Source organism: Andrena cerasifolii, chromosome 7 (genome assembly GCF_050908995.1).
Source record: "Andrena cerasifolii isolate SP2316 chromosome 7, iyAndCera1_principal, whole genome shotgun sequence".
NCBI lineage: Eukaryota > Metazoa > Arthropoda > Insecta > Hymenoptera > Andrenidae > Andrena > Andrena cerasifolii.
This window is the reverse complement of record NC_135124.1, coordinates 11,455,647-11,471,547: the sequence shown is the minus strand read 5'-3', so window position 1 is coordinate 11,471,547 and position 15,901 is coordinate 11,455,647. Positions and strand designations below refer to the sequence as shown.

The 15,901-nt window shown below is 50.8% G+C and overlaps 2 protein-coding genes across 3 annotated transcripts in view; one reads left to right on the top strand and one right to left on the bottom strand.

Moving 5' to 3' along the window:
• Lolal (longitudinals lacking protein-like) overlaps nucleotides 1-15,901 on the top strand; it is a 69,159-nt gene that overhangs the window by 49,221 nt on the left and 4,037 nt on the right. The window contains exon 1 of one of the 2 annotated variants that reach the window (XM_076816711.1): nucleotides 2,990-3,134. The exons of the other annotated variant lie outside the window; for it this stretch is intronic. Within the exon in view, the coding sequence (XP_076672826.1) occupies nucleotides 3,071-3,134 (64 nt within the window). The 5' untranslated portion in view covers nucleotides 2,990-3,070. Of the gene's footprint in view, nucleotides 1-2,989; nucleotides 3,135-15,901 lie in introns of those variants that run through there. 2 annotated transcript variants of the gene reach the window in all.
• On the bottom strand, nucleotides 12,725-15,012 carry LOC143371492 (CCAAT/enhancer-binding protein). Its single transcript, XM_076816709.1, has one exon. The coding sequence runs from the start codon at nucleotides 14,389-14,391 to the stop codon at nucleotides 13,294-13,296; it is 1,098 nt and encodes a 365-aa protein (XP_076672824.1). The 5' UTR covers nucleotides 14,392-15,012; the 3' UTR covers nucleotides 12,725-13,293.

The following is a 15,901-nucleotide window of genomic DNA, read 5'->3' as shown; positions in this document are numbered from 1 at the left end:
ATCGCCTGCTCCAAATGATTTTTCATTGTATCGACGTGACCGGAAGCTGCCAGTTCGGGTGCCGCTACTAGAACAGTCGCCAGCGTGGCGTGCATTAGTATTCCCCTCGGAGACATGGCTGGCATAAAAGGTGTACACGCACGCACCGCTGCTGGGGCACTCACAAAAGCGCGGCTGTATACATACGTGCTTCCATGGGCACGTGGTCGGGAAGCGCGAAGTGGATGCACCGCGACACACGATCCCCCTGCACGCGGGCTTCTCCTCACCGATCCACAGTTTCCCCGATTTCGGTGAAACCATACGACGCGAGATTTTTCAAGTTTTTCAGTCTGCACGTGCGTACAGGTGTCTCGGGGGGACCTAGTGGTTGCGGTACTTTTGGCTGATGCCTGGGGAAGTTGGAAGTCTGGTCGGGATTCTCTTTAGCAGGTGCTTGTAGCGTTAACAGGTTACGTACCCTTGACAAGCTGGAGAATAGGGTGAATTGAATGTTTTTTTTTTTATATGATGGAACGTGATATTTAAAAATTAAGATATTCATCTCGTTGTGTATAAATTATGCTGTAGGTATTCTCTTCAAAAAGAAGTTTGATAGGCATCTTAAGGGGTTATACCTAGTCAGACGGCCGAAAAGAGGCGAATGTTTGTGATTTTTTTTTGAAGAAGCGGAAGCATTACGGGACTGATTTGCATAAAATTTTGCAGGAATATTCTTAAGCCTATAATTTAGTACTTGTCGAGAAGATTTTTCGATTAGTTTTTATTGACAAAAAAAGATGAAAACTTAGGTCGAAAATCACATGCTTGAGATTGAGTAGCTGCCATTTTTCCAAAATAATTTCTTCTCGAAATCAGCGCCGTACGAGCACAGAAACTCTTCTTAGGATCTCCCTTCCCGTTTTCAATTTTTCAGGAATCGTAGTAGGTATTTAATCCTGGATTATTGGAAGTGAAGCCTAGGAGAGGAAGATAGGATGATCCAGGCCACTGGAAAAGGAAAGTGACTGCTACCGCGTTCGAGCTGGCGGCCAGCTTCGACGTCGTCATTATGCAATAATTATTATGATCGCGTTGTCGCAGTCGCCATCATCATTGCGATTGTCGATTGTAGTCCCCGCGGTGTCTATCGTAATCCGCTCTATTCGTTGCAAGTAATCACGCGTAAGCAATTTGCTTGTAATCCGTGAATTAACCCATCTGACTATCCGACGATTACCTTCCTCCCCTCTCGCTCTCTGCTTGAATCGCGATCACCGTCGCTACGACAGCCAGGGAAGCAAGCAGGTAGATTTCCACGAAAAAAATAACGCCTCGTGCCTCCGCATCTGCCGGGGAGAAGCTGGACGGTCGCTATTTGCCGACGAGCCTTAGGACCGAGTGAAGAAATGTGGCTCGCGAGGCGATCGCGCGGAACAAAGAGAACCTCGCGGCATCGGCGTGACTTGCGCGCTGAGGGGCGCGGGGCGAGGATCTAGAAACCTCGAAGGATGAGATCCGCTCCCCGTCCTTGCTCCGCGGAATCCCGGAAGCCGCGTCGAAGGCTGGCCGTTTCTCGTGGAAAATTCGAAACGTCCGTCAGTCGAGTGGGCTTTGCCCGCAAACTGGTCTCCTTTTTTCGTGGCGTGTTTACGGCAGCCTCGTTCCTGCTAAAAGCAGCGAGCACTTATGTAATTGTGAAGATAGGCAGGCTGTGCTATCGCGCCGTGCAGAAAAAAAGGGAGGTGAACAGTAATTTCTCGCCTCCGAACAGGGAGGAACGAACGCTCGATTGTGAATCGCGATCGTAGGTTCGATGAACTACGAAAGAGCACGCGACCGTGCCTGCACGCGCAGGTTGTTGGATTTTCGTCGACTCGGCGATATCGGTCCTTTGTTCCGCCTGCAAAATCGCGAGCTTGCGAAACGCAGAAAGGATCCCTCGCTATGAAAGCGGCACGCCGGTGTACGGACTGTCCGTCGGGCTGATTCTACTTCTGCTTCGCACGCGCGGCGTCGAGCCGTGGAAAGCGTACCGTCCGCGGTCAGGCGGATGTCCGTTCGCGCGGTCGACATCTTCCACTGTGAAATGATCAAGGGGAAACAGATATTCACGACACGGCCTGGCGTTCGGCTACGTACTCCGCGGAACGGCTTAATTAAAACGGAGCAACGGCGAGTTGATTACGTGAGCCGTAAAACTGCGAAAGTTGCTACGCGGCGGAAGGATGTAATTGCTTCGCTTCTCTAATTAATTAAAGCGTTCACGCACCGCGCCGTAGGAGCACGAACTTTGTTATACCGCGTTGCAGCCAGCCTAGCTGCATCGTGTTTACCTAGGCCAGCTGATACGATCCTGTTTCGTAATGGCTTGAACTTTAAATAGAACCGTTGTTCGTCAGTTTTGGCTCGTCATTCGATTCTTCGGCAGCCTGGCTCGCTCTTTATTAACGTGAAAGTTAAATAATCGCCAAGATACGTTCGTCTCTCTTCTCGCATAATTCCTACGAATCAATTGCAATTCGGCACTGTCCCTTAAAGCAGCATAAAACGACTCCTGTCTTTCCTTCTCCCGCGATCCTCGACGCAGGGAATCATCGAATTGGTTCGTCCGATTGTTGTCGGCTCGCGATGACCCAAATCGTTTTCGTTCTCAGCGTATAACAGCGATCCAGCCGAACAAACAGAATCATTCTCGCGAAACATATGCTTGGCCAGCCGTCGGTCCGTGGCAATGCTTGGCCTAACGTGGTACGCGAAAGTTCTGTCGAAACGACGCCTTAGTCATCGTCCTTTTCCGGAGGATATAGGTATACAACGGCCGTGCATATGTATATACATCTATATACATATATATATATATACACATATATATGCGCATATATTCGATAATACTAATCCGCGGCTCGTAGCACCGCTTTTGCTTTCTTGCAGCGCAGTGACCTGATTCCTTGCATGCAACGCGGGTAAGAGAGTGTTTCCAGAGACTGGCGGAGGGAGATGGAAAGAGAGAGTGCTCGCTGGGTCGAGGGGGGACAGTGACGGGGAATACGGAGGAGTTAGGCGAGCGAGCGAGAGAGGGGACGAGAGGATGAAGAGAGAGGAGAGGGAACGAGCGCGCCTCGTGACACGTAATACCCGTCACGGTAATAGTGGTACGATATTATAGCACCGCTAATGTCATTCATTTGTGATTTAATGGGAGAAGTCTCGACCGCAGCCCATAGCAGGGCAACGACTGTGCAGCCGCTGCTGTCGATTCGGTGAACCAGCGAGTCCTACGATCCTCTCCGCGGGGAGCATCGAGGACGATGTCGCGCAACTTTTCATCTTCGCCTCCCCAGGCTTATGTAATTCCTTAAATCTCTGTGGAACTCAGGCGCGAGAGAGTATCATCATTGTGTTCGTCAGTGTTTCGTCCTCGATGGGCTTCAAGTTGGACCGAAGACTACAGAGCGTATCACCTATGCGAGTAATTGCATGATTCACTCTTTAGTAGACCCTCTGTTCCCAAGTCGAGCAGCTTCCGAGAGCCCAGGAGTCGCACAAGGAAGCGTTACGTCGCCGATAGGATTGACGGCATCACGGTTGATAGGCGACGCTCCAATAAACTTGCCCCAGCGCGCAAGGGATCTCGGCGCTCGCTACGCCGGACGTTTCATTCACTTTTTTTCCCCGGCCGAGGAACGTGGAAGGAATTCACGACATTCGCCGTACATATGTTACAGCAGCCACTGTGCGGATTCGTTCGTCCATTCGCCGTCGTCCCAGCCGCGCTCTAGAACTCGGCGTATCTCTCTTCCTCTTCCTCCGGTCCTCTGTTTGCTCCGTTTAATGTAGGTTACCCCGGTTACGCTAGTTACGACGGGCTCTCAGAATTTAGGTTGACCATATGGCGAACGGAATCGTCGCGTTTCTTTCTCGCTCGCCAGTTATTAATATCGCGCGGCGCGCCACATCGAATCCGCTCGTCCCGAGCCGCTTGCCAATCGGCTCGATCGACGTTGATCGACGATATCGACGGTTCGAACCATCGATCTGTCCAGCCACGGTGTTCTACGGACCTCCGTGCTAAGGCTGTTCGAGTACTCGAATATTCGAGTAGCTTGAAGTTCGGACCGAGCCGAGACTCGGTTTTCGAGCCGAGCCGAGTACTCGTAAAAACCGAGAAACTCGAATTTTTTGAAGCGGTTCGAATTTACTGGGGGGAAGATCGCAATTTTCGAGTAGACCGACAGTGTCGAGTAGCTTGAAGCTTGAAGCTTGAACGTTTCGGGCAATACGAATGTTTCGAATATTTTAGGTTATAAAGAAAAACGTAAGAAGAAAAGGAAGATAACATAAAGAGAAGTATATGAATACGTCCATAAATACACAAAAAAATGAAGAAAATAAATTTTAATTTAGTACTTATTTTCAAAAGTTACAGAATATTTCTATTTACAGCTTACATTTGATTTATTCACATTACTTATTGAGAGCTATTATTTACATTCCCGTAGATAAACGTAACCTAAAATATTCGAAACATTCGTATTGCTCGAAACGTTCAAGCTTCAAGGTACTCGACACAGTTGGTCTGTTCGAAAATTTCGATCTGCTCCAAGTATATTCGAGTCGCTCGAAAAATTTCAAGCTTCTCGATTCTATCGAGCCACTCAGTTTTTACGGGTACTCGGCTCGGCTCGGCTCGAAAAACCGAGCCTGGCTCGGCTCGCTTTTTCCGAGTACTCGATCAGCCTTACTCCGTGGCCCCCGCTCGGTACATCGAGTCGCGTTTCTTTCCTTTGACTCATTGTGCCCGTCGCTATCGCTGCCTTGCAGGTAGACCCGTCAGCTACATCGGATGATGGAGGCTTTAGGTATTTCAAGTGCAGATATCTGAACTGCGAGTTCGCATTCGGAAGTGTCGCGTTTCCGCGATCGTCTGAGACACTTCACGGCGGGTCCGCGGTGGCGCCCGCCGCCGCGCGGAATAATCTTGCATGTTTGATCATCTGTATTTGCGCCGCGGATGCGTCGGCAAACGCGCGATCTCGTGTTTGTACGCGATAGAGCGAGGTGCTAGAGCCCATTTGTCGGGCCATCAAAGTGTAATTTACACTGAGGATACCTAGACGGCGTCGCCTTTACGGTGCCGGTCCATCGATCGAGCGGCTGAAGCGTTTCGCCCGTACGGAAGAAACCGTGGTAAAAATAAATTCCTCGCTTCCTCGTGGTCGCGTGGGTGCGTCCGCCGCACACGGACGGGCGAGCGCGACACACGCGTACGCGGGCCTGGGACGGATGAATCGTTAGACGGAGCTGGCGACTGTTCAGAGTCGCGGATTGGTGCATCAGCGACCCGATATGACGGATTTCGCTTTGTAAATAATACCATCTTGTTACGGTACCGAGAGCGCTCATTGACCCGGGCAAGAATTCGCTTCACGTGGGTGGGAAAAGTGTTGTTAGCTGTAGAACAAAATACAACGCAACCGCAATGCCCGATGTCATTTGCACCTGGTAGGCAGGGTTGCACCGCGAAAGGTTAATCGAGTGCCTCCGCGAAATTACTGCCTCTGATCTCGGCCCCATTTAGGTGTCTCCTTAAAAAATCAGCTCGCGTACATGGCGCCAGGAATAATGAACGCATTCTATCGTGACCATTGACAGGGAAAGGCGAGCCTCGCGTATCGGGCAGGGAACAATAGGAGTCGCCGAATTATTCAGTGAATTGGTGTTTGATTGGCGTGAGGTGAGGAGGGGACGACAGGGCCGAGGCGCGTCCCCGATGCGTCGCGCGCGTCTAATATAGCAATGCAGGCGTGGAATATAGGTCGCACGCTAGAACGCTCTTTTATATATGCCGCCACACGCTCGTGGATCGTGGCGAAGGTGGGCGCACGCGCTCACACCAACGAGCGCCGACACGCGAGCGAGTGCATTACGCATCGTACGAGTTATGAATTCATTAATATCCCCCGCCATTGTGCGCCGCGGAATCCGCGTAAATGCGCCGGGAACACAATTGGCGACTAATTAACAGCCTCCGCCGGTTGGCCCGAACATTTGGGACGCGGGCTGATAAGGGTGATAAGAGTAGCGCGACCTGAAACGTGCAATTCTGCTGCCGGTCGCGGGGAGACTGTTTCCGTGTTTCTCTGTTAATCAGTCTTCCCTCTAAGTTTCGCGCGAATTCGACGTGACTCAGCGATTTTACGCGGGAACAAAGGATCGCGGAGAAAATACCAAGGGTTGAGCGAGGGATCGAGAGCGCGGAACGCTTCAACGAGTATGTATCCGGCTTTTCGTTTTTCTGACTCACGGATCGAGCCACGGCCAACCGACGATGCACGTTCCACGGCTCGGGCAGATATGGCTTTTCATCTATCGCGGGCAAACTAGCGTGCCCGGTGATTTTCATTCCCGCGGAGTTCCGCACGTACGTCTACGGACCCGTTACGGCCGGCATAACAATGCATGACGTAACACTCTGGGGTCGAATCCTCCTTACCTCCTCCTCCACCTCGTGCAACGATGTTACAGGAAAGTGAAACTCTCGGAAACCAGGTCACACCCACATCGTGCTCGCAGCAGTGAACCGCGATGCCGATCTACGGCGACTCCCCTTTTAACTCGGATACTTTTCAATCTAACCGAGAGAGCTACGCCTTGCCGAGGGGAGGTGAACGGGTAGCCTCCTTGTTCCGAGGTTCCTCAGCAAGCGACAGTCCGACAACGTTCCTCGTTCCCTTGCCCCTGGAACAAGAACCCACGTGGGACGACGTCCAGCACTTTCTGCTAAGAAGTTTAATCCAGCTGGTCGAATTTATTCAGTTCAATCACGTTTAGGTTTCTTGGGCGTACAGGCCAGTCACGGAGTATGAATCCTCTCGCGGACAAGCTGGTGCACGGTAGTACACGCGCTCCTCTTCGATCAAGGGAAAAGAAGCGCTCGCGGGTGCGTGGGCGAGGAAACGGTGTTGGTTGAGCTGGCCCTAACCCATATACCGTTGGAGCCAGAATGCAGACGAATAATAGGAGGGTGGATAATAATACCGTTGCCGCTATGCCGTTAATAACGGTGACATTGTCGAAAGCAAAAGATTTCAGGGGAATGAAACTCCCTGTGAACGAAGAAAGACTGTCCCCCTATCCTCCGAAGCATTTGCTTGCGGCGTAACTATGAACTGTCCGAGGCTCGGGTGACTGTTATTCAAGAAACAATAATGTCAATGGGATAATTAATCGTTCCCCAAACGTTGGAATGCCAGTTGCCGGGCTTTCCGCGAGCCCGCATGCTTTAGTCCCGCTCCGAGCCCGATGGCAGACAGTCGGGCCAGGGTGGCTCGCCCCCAGCTGATCCCTCGGCTATCCCGAAATCCACGCTTCGGACGAGCGACCGTCGTTGGCAGAGCCTGCGTCTAAAACTAGCGACGACCGCGACGTGTGCACGTAGACACCCCGGCGTCAAAACTCGGTGCATTATGTCATAGTTTCAGCACGGGCGTCGAGCTGCAGCCGCATTCGACGTCCTTCTGCCACCTAACGCGCAACGGAAGCGCGCTCGTTTTGTTTCACTTCCGTCATCGGCGCAGCAGAGACAGTTCGCGACTTATCTAACGCCAGAGGAGCCGGCCGCAACGCTGGCCGATCGACGGAACAGCAGCATCGCGATTATGTAACTTTTAGGGTAATTAAAGTATCGATTAGTACGCGGCAGGTGTGTCAACATTGCTCGAGTGCCACGAAGCGGGCAGAGGCTCGCGTCCCATTAACCAGACACCGTCTCGTAAGGGAAGAGAGATCCATTCTGCTTGCTCGAACCTTCCCCCGTCGTTCCATCGAGAGATAAGCTGCTCTCTGGAAAGTGGAAGGTCGAGCATCCCGGAAACTGCTTTCGTGTTCATCGCGCTTTCGCGACCGCGGTGTATTTATAACACCGGGGCGGTCTTCGGCTCTGAAGCTAGTTGACGTAAGCTGACGATTAATTATGCTACCCTCTTGGCGGTGCCAAGTGAACCATCACTTTCGCGCAACTCGTCCTTGTCCAACTTTCCACGACCCCTAGGTTCAGAGACTTTTTAAATTCTCAGGAGTTTGATACGTTCTTGAATAATTCAGAGATCTCGAGATTTTGAGATTTCAGATTTAATAGACATAATTGTCAAATGTTCGCGATAAAGCTCGATGCAACGAGCTTCTAACGTCTCTTCGGAGAACAGCGAGTTTCTCGTTCCACTTGTTCGATAAGATTCCTACGTAAAATGTTCCGCGCGAAAGTTGTATGAAGTCGTGTTCTCTCAAGTATCATCCACTTCCAGTGCAAGTGATTAGTGGTTACTAATCAATGGGAAATCGACCGAATTTGCAAGCACTTGAAAGCGCGATACTGTCCAGCAGGTTTGAATACCTGTTGAGTGATTCAGTGGTTAGCCACGTGGTCGATTCTCCACCCAAACGCTAACTGCAACCCTAATATGTACAGTGAGTGTAAGAAGTATTCGTACTGCGACCAATTGAAAGTGAAATTTTGTATATCCATGTCAGTAATTAATTTTAACGGAAAAAATAAGTAACCCTTCGTTGACACTTAGGATGTGAGCCACCTATAAGCTGATTTGAAGCTCTGTACCATCTATATGCAAAGTAAATACCTTTTCTCCAAAGCCGACTTATAAACTATTTTTTCCTCAAAGTATTATATCTGAACAAGAACTCTGTAGATGTTTAGCTTCTAATATTGAAATTTGTAAAAGTTATAATTTTTTTAAGATTTTCTTCGTCTTTTCTCGACATATGGTAACCTAGAATTTTTCCACAAAAGCTGTGATGAAACTTCAATAAAACAACTATTGAAATACATTGTAGAGACTTTGAAAGTGACCCATGATTTTTTTCAAAACTATTAGATTCTTTAGATGGGAATGGCAGTCGTTCAAAAATTGCTCTGGGTGTGAGTCACCCAGGTATGTCAAAGTTGTTAAAAAAAAGAGGTGAAATGGACGCGCAAAAGTATTCGTACAGTTAAATAAAGAATTAATAAACTATGGAAATAAACTAAATATTTCATGTTTTAATAGTTTGTGAGATTGCCTTTTGATTTTATAATAGGTTTGAGGCTTAATGGTATGGGATTTACTAAGTTGGATGTTATAGCAGGCTGTATTTTATTCTACTTCTCTAGCAGAGTGGTTTTCAAACTTTCTTTAAATGTAATATTACGATTACATATTTTTTTGTCCAGATAATCGCATAGATGCTCTACGGGTTTGATATGTGGTGATTATGGCGGCGTTTTAAAATATTTTGGTGTGTTATATAAAACCCTCTGCCCAGTATTATATGCAGAATGCTTTGGATCATTATCACGGGTAAATATAAAGTTGTCAATAAGTCCCATTTTATTTGCACTAGCATGGATGTGCTTGTTCAGGATGTCAATATAAACTCTATAATTCATACTGCCATCAAATAAAACGTAGAGATTCCACTCCAATTGCACTCAGTGCAGAATCCCCGCAGGATTTCATCGTAGGTCGCGAATTTTCTTTTCTGAACTCTGTATTCTTTTTTCCATACTGTGAAGTGTGTTTTGGACCCAAATATTTCGAATTTTGTTTGCGTTAGTGAATTGACATACATAGTTTTACTTTAAATTGGTCGCTGTACGAATACTTTTTACACTCACTGTATATGGTAAAGTCAGAAACAAAGCCATCCTGAAATGATTGGAAACAAAACCGCTGGTCTCCTGCACAACAATGGGCTACAAATCATCATCGTCAAATGGAGAGCCAATGCAATTCCTAATCAGACCACACAGTGGAGACCAAAAGGGACAGCATACGAAGAAACAACACCGGACGCACTGGGTGAGTTCGAAATAATCGAACGCTGCTCTGGAAATCTCGTCTCGCGATTCTTTTTGCATCGGAATACGAAAAACTCGTTTGATTGATTGCACCGCGATCCCAAACCGTTTCCTCGTACAATTTCGCGCATAATGGAGGCGCGCGACCTCACGTGCAAGCTGCGCGAACGCGTAGAACGTCGTATCCTGTTCCAGAAGAGTGCAGAGGGAACGCGCTCTACGCTCGTCACAATGGTGTTAATCTATTTATCTGACTAACAACAAACTTATCTCGTGACTCATTGGCCGACGGATTCGCGCGACCGCGAGGGCCTGATCGTTTTCTGCGCGCGCGACACGCTCGATTTTTACCGCTGGATTAACGGCCTGACAGCTTTATTGTTGCCGATTCTGTTTGCGTCGAAGGAGCTTTGCCTGCTTTCTAAACGCTAACAACCGCTCCACCCGGGGTGGAGCGCGCTGCGCTGCGCCCCGTGTCCTGGCACTCCTGACGCGATTTTCGGCGCGATGTTCGCTTCTGTTTTCCGCGCAAAGGCGGACAGTGAATTTTGGAAATACACATACGACGTTGTCGACGTCGCAGGAAAAGAGGAAATGCGATTTGATCGATCGTCTTGTTTTCACGGCGCAATAAGGAGGATACTGAATGCGGTAAACACTTGCCCCGCGAGTCGGAAAAGCGGGGATGATAACGAGTCTCCTTTCTGTCTCTCGACGCCGAACGATCTCCTGGGAGCTTTAAGGTGCAAATCCACGATGAGACAAAATTGTCGTGTCTCACGCGAGACTTTAATCTCCATTATTATTATTATTCTTTCATTTCCATTATTTACATTGTGTTGTCGCTGAGATTTTTGTCTCGCGATAGAAAAGTCTCAGGTGAAATCTCGTCGTGGATTCGCGGCTTTAGGCTTTCGGATCAATTAGAAGCGATTTAATTGTTTCGCGACAGCAAGCTCGAAAGGTCCCGCTGGAAAGTCAATGTTCACAGGGCAATCGAACGTGTTAAACGACGAAGCCATTCGCGCGGACGAGTTTACTCATCCCCCAATTATTTCAAGCAGCGTAATTATTCCTCATTATCGTCTCGAAAGATATAGGCAGGCTCTTGAAACGCTTCCTCCTCGTGCGTGCGGTCGTCTTCTCGCTTTCACCGGGGCCGAGTAGGCGTCGGCTGAAACGCGAGGACACGGTTGCCCGAAAGAAAAGGGAAGGGGCCACGGGGGAACAGAGAAGGCTGGCAGATTTTTTTTTTTCTATCAAAATATATTTGTGCATAGACAAGAAGACAACCGTGACAGGTAATCTCGTACCTAACATACATATCAGTCATACGCCAAGGAGCGCGTGCGCGCGCCCGCGCCTCTTGCACACGCACACAGACGCATACCCGCGCGCGGTGATGTATATCGCGCGCACGCACACGTTTCCATATTTTGAGTCGTGCATCACCGAGAGACCCGACGAAACGTCTTAGAAAAAGAAACAAAGAAACAAAAAAAAAACGAAGAAGAAATAATTAAAGAAGAAATTCTTAAAACTTGTCGCACAAGTATACGTATATAAGGTAGTAACAAATATCGTTCCCTCGCATGCGACCGGATCTACAAACGAAAAGAAAGGAAATAAAATGAAAGAATGGGGGGGGGGTGGGGAATTATTAAGATGAAAATGAAGCCCGCTTCACGCGATTTTACGGTAACTGAAGGTAGAGGGACCGCGGTTGGACCGGGTCCCAGGTAACGTCGACGAAATATACATATTTCTCTCTTCTCTCTCTCTCTCCTCTCTCGCCGTAATCTCTAGCATGCGCTCGCATTAAAATGTATAACTATAACGATCGTTTGTTGGACACACTCGCGCACACAATCTCGACACGTACACTCGCATTCCTCGCTCCTTCTTTCACGCTTCCGTTCTCTCCCGCCCTGTCTCTCCCTCTCTCATTCTCTCGCTCTGGCGCACAAAACACGAGCGTTTCGCTTCTCTAACAAAATATATTAGCTTTTTTATATGTACATACATCTCGAAATATAATAAAATTAATAATATAGCTATAATACAAGGGCGTGTAAGAGTGTTTTTGTTCCATTTTTCTTTTTTTTCTTTTCTTTTCACATTTTCTTAATTCCATCGGATGCTCCACCCTGCCGAGAAATCCTCGCGAGTGTCGCTCGCGTCGTTGCCGATATCGATCGCGGTTACACGGTGTACATCTCGGTACGCCGTTTCTTTATTAGGTACTCGGTAATGAGAACGATAATCTAATCGATCGGTCGGTGTCTAAGAACGAATCCGAACGCAACCCGTGCGAATCGCGCCCATCGCATCGTCGTGTGTGTCTGGTGTGTCCCTGTTTGTGGCGTGTCCCCCTCGACTCGAACTCAGGATCCACGCACGTACGCGCGGCCGTATACGATCCGGTGGCGGGTGCACGGAAAATGTGTACCGTACAGAGAACCGAAGAATCATGCGGACGAACTTACGTATGCGCGCATCGTCTTCGCGCGCTCCCTCGTACAGGTGTATCTCTCCTCCCGCATACGCGTTTCTCTCCGCCTCTGTGTGCACGCGCGTGTATTTATTTATGTGTCTGACAGTGTGATTGACGCGCTTGTACGCATGGATGCGTGATTTGTTCAGAGCCGCAACCGTCGCGCGTCTCCATGCCGTGAATTACGCGATCGAATGGAGGTGGTTACCACCACCCAGTCTTTACGTACACGTGAAAGGTAGATACGAAAGAAGGTAGAAGGAAAGAGAATCAGAACAAAGAAACGAAGAGGATCAAAGAGACTCGGCCAATTTCTTTTTTATCTCGAGCACGCGCAACGGTACCGCGGTCCAACGCGGAGGACAGCAACATGGCGGCCCACGCGAGCAGTCTTCCTTCTTCTTTCTTTTGTTTTGTATTCCGTTTTGTACAGACGTAAAGGGTAGGGGGAGGGGGTGGGGAAGTGTCCGGTGCACTCTGTAAAAAGTTCGCCATTAGCTGAGGCACTTTTCGTCCACACGTAGCCGCCGAGAGTGAAAGCTCCAGCTGCCGAAAAGCTCTCCGGCTGGGAAACCGACCGACGAGTCCTCTTCCTCCAGCGGACCGCGGCCTCTCCTTCTCCTATTCACCGCCGCTCGCTCCGCTCTTCTAGTTTCCATTCCCTCCGCGTCTTTTCTTCCATCCGCGAGAGCCTATGTGTGCGCGCGTGTCGCTCTCCCGAAGCGCGCACGTGCACCTCGCGTCCTCCACTCCGTGGTACAAGAGACAAAGACGCGATAGACGTTCTATGCATCCACCACTCGCTCTCTGTCTCTCTGTTCTGTTTTCTTACTCTTACTCGAAAGAGGTGCGCAAAACGGAGGCCCGTTCGCGGCGACCGCCCTCACAATCGTAACTGCCTGAAAGCGGAGGTACGGAGGTGGACGCCGGTGGACGATAGAAGGGCGCAGTGCCACCCCGTGCGCTACATCGGTCCCACCGCGTGCTGCTGGAACTGATCGAGGTGCCTGGAGATCTCGCGGTGCAGCTGCTCGGGCACCACGCCGACGCTGCTGAACAGGGACCTGAGCACGTTCAGCTCCTCGGTCAGCAGCTCGATCCTCTTCTTCAGCAGGTCGTTATCCTTCACCAGAAGCTTCACCTTCTCCTCGGTCTCTCGCGACCGAACCTTCGCCTTCTCGCGGCTCTTCCTCACCGCGATGTTGTTCCTCTCGCGCCGCCTTCTGTACTCGTCGCTCGCCTTGTCGATCGACTTGGTCTGCTTCCTAGCGGCAGCGGCCGCGGCCGCGGCGGTGTTGGCGTGATGCTGGTGCGCCATCACCGGCTTCATTGGGCCGCCCCGAGGCGGTGGCTGGTGGACCGGCGCGCCAGGGTGGCCGCCCGGAACCGTGGACGGCGTCAGGGTGGTGAACGTGGGCGCCCCGTTGGCGAACGGGCCATTGGTTACCGGGCTGTATCCGCCGGGCGGATATTGGGGGCAGTGGCGACGGTAGTCGGCCGGGTCGAGAGGCTCCTCCTTGATGCTCGGCGACTCGGAGCTGGAGCTGTTGCTGTCGCTACAGCTGTTGCTCCCCTGATGGTAGCTGGCTCCGCTGTGCACCGGCTGGGGCATATAGGCGAGCGTGGTACGCGGGTAGCCCGGCGTTCGGACGTGCTTCACCACGCCGTTGCTTGCTCCCAGCATGTCCAGTAGGCCGTCGTTGAAGTGGCTGTCGTCGATCAGGTGCTGCAGATCCAGCGAGATCTCCGGAGTGTTGAGATCCGTCAGCTCACCGGCCGCGGCGCAGTGCTCCGCGTACTGCTGGTGAAGGCTAGCCTTGCTCGCCGAGACCTTGCTCACTACCGCGCTGTTCTGCTGCTGGTTGTGATTGTGATTCACCTGCAGGGCCGAGTTGTTGTTGTTGGCCGGGTTATTGGTGTTATTAGTGTTGTTGCTCGGGTGATTGTTGTTGTTGCTGGTGGTGTTGTTGTTGTTGTTGAGCACGTGGGACTTCTTGAGATCGGCCGCACCGTGGGCCTGGGCCTGATGGGCCGCCGCATCGTACATGACTGGTGACTCCATCGCTCACTCGCGCATCACAGACACGGATAATCAGTCTTTCCACCGATTCGATTGTCACCCCCTCGGTTGGTCTCGCGGGCTATATAATCCAACCCGCGTGAGAAACTTCTGTCGAGAGATCGACGAGCACGTTCGCCCGAAGGAATATGGTAATCGGCCGAACGCGCGGCTGAAACTTCGCCGCGGAGGGCGACCTCGAACGTCGCGGTCGGCAGCGGCGGGGATTTTCCCGTGCGCCTGCGGACCAGCCGAGAGCGATCTGACACTGGTCCAAGAGTAGCAAAAGTCGCGACCCTCGACTATTCCAATTTTCGAGGACGACGAGCGCGTCGCGTTACCGTTCCGCCGAGCACTGCTCGAATCCGCGTGGTCCCGTTCGTGCCAACGCGTGCCTTCAACTTCACCACGCCTACGCGGGCTTTTTTGTGCCTCGCCACACGGTAACACCACAGAGAACGCCGGAAAGAAACGAGAAAAAATAATACCACCCGCACGAGAGCTGGCGCGCGACTGAGCCGCTTCGCGGCATGTCGCAAGCTTTCAATGTGGCGCGCGTCGAGAGCAACTCCATGCCTCATTGCGCTTGCGCCCGCGATCGCGCTTCCCCTCTGCCCTCGCCAAGCCTCTTTCCCGCGCGTCCGCGTCCGTCCCTCCTCCGCGGCTACCCGCGCTCGATTCACTCTTTTCCATCTCTATCCCTCTCTCTTCTATCTTCCCTTCCTCCCTCTCTGTCCATCGCCCGCTCCCGCCCCTCGGGCCCTCGATCCCTCCTTGTTCGCCTTATGGAGTGACACGCTGTCGTCCCGTCGCGGCATCGCTCGACAGGAAAACTTTTCCGGTGCTCGCCTTTCTCGGTTCTATTTATAAGAACTTCTTGTACACGCCGTCCCTTTCGACGGACGGATTTTCCACGGAAACCGAAAGGCTTTCCGCCGCCGATTTCGCGTTCCCCCGACATTCCCGACTTCTGGCTGATGTTCGGTCGGTGCAAGACGTCTGGTTAATCCGATTCCCTCTTGGTCCACATCTACTAGCAAACCCGTCTTTGAATTTGCTTATTTCGACTCTGCTCGTAACTATCGGTCTCAGCGGTGACGCGTACGCGCCAGGTACGCGCGATTCGTTTCGTGGAACAACAAATCCGACGATTATCGTTACCGTCATCGTTGGCCACTCGATCGGAACCAATTTCTATATAACACCGGGCACGTTCGATTTGTCAGTTAGCGCGTACGCTGATACCCGTCCAATTGCTTGCGTGAGATTGCGCAATTAGCGGTAACAAAAGTGAGAGAGGATATTATCGGTAATAGCCGCGAGATCCTTGCTCGGAATCTATCGCGGTGGAATAGTTAACTAGCTGGTAAACGGTACGTTGCGATTCTAGGAGCAACGCATTCGAAAGTGACGGACAGGAAATTTCGATCAATTATTATAAAACGAATTAAGGAAATTCACTTCGCGATACAGGCTTCTATCTTCGCTCATCTACTCGGCTTCCGTTTCGAGA

Excerpts from the sequence above, each read along its gene's own strand:
- LOC143371492 (XM_076816709.1), bottom strand. The coding sequence starts at position 14,391 with ATGGAGTCACCAGTCATGTACGATGCGGCGGCCCATCAGGCCCAGGCC.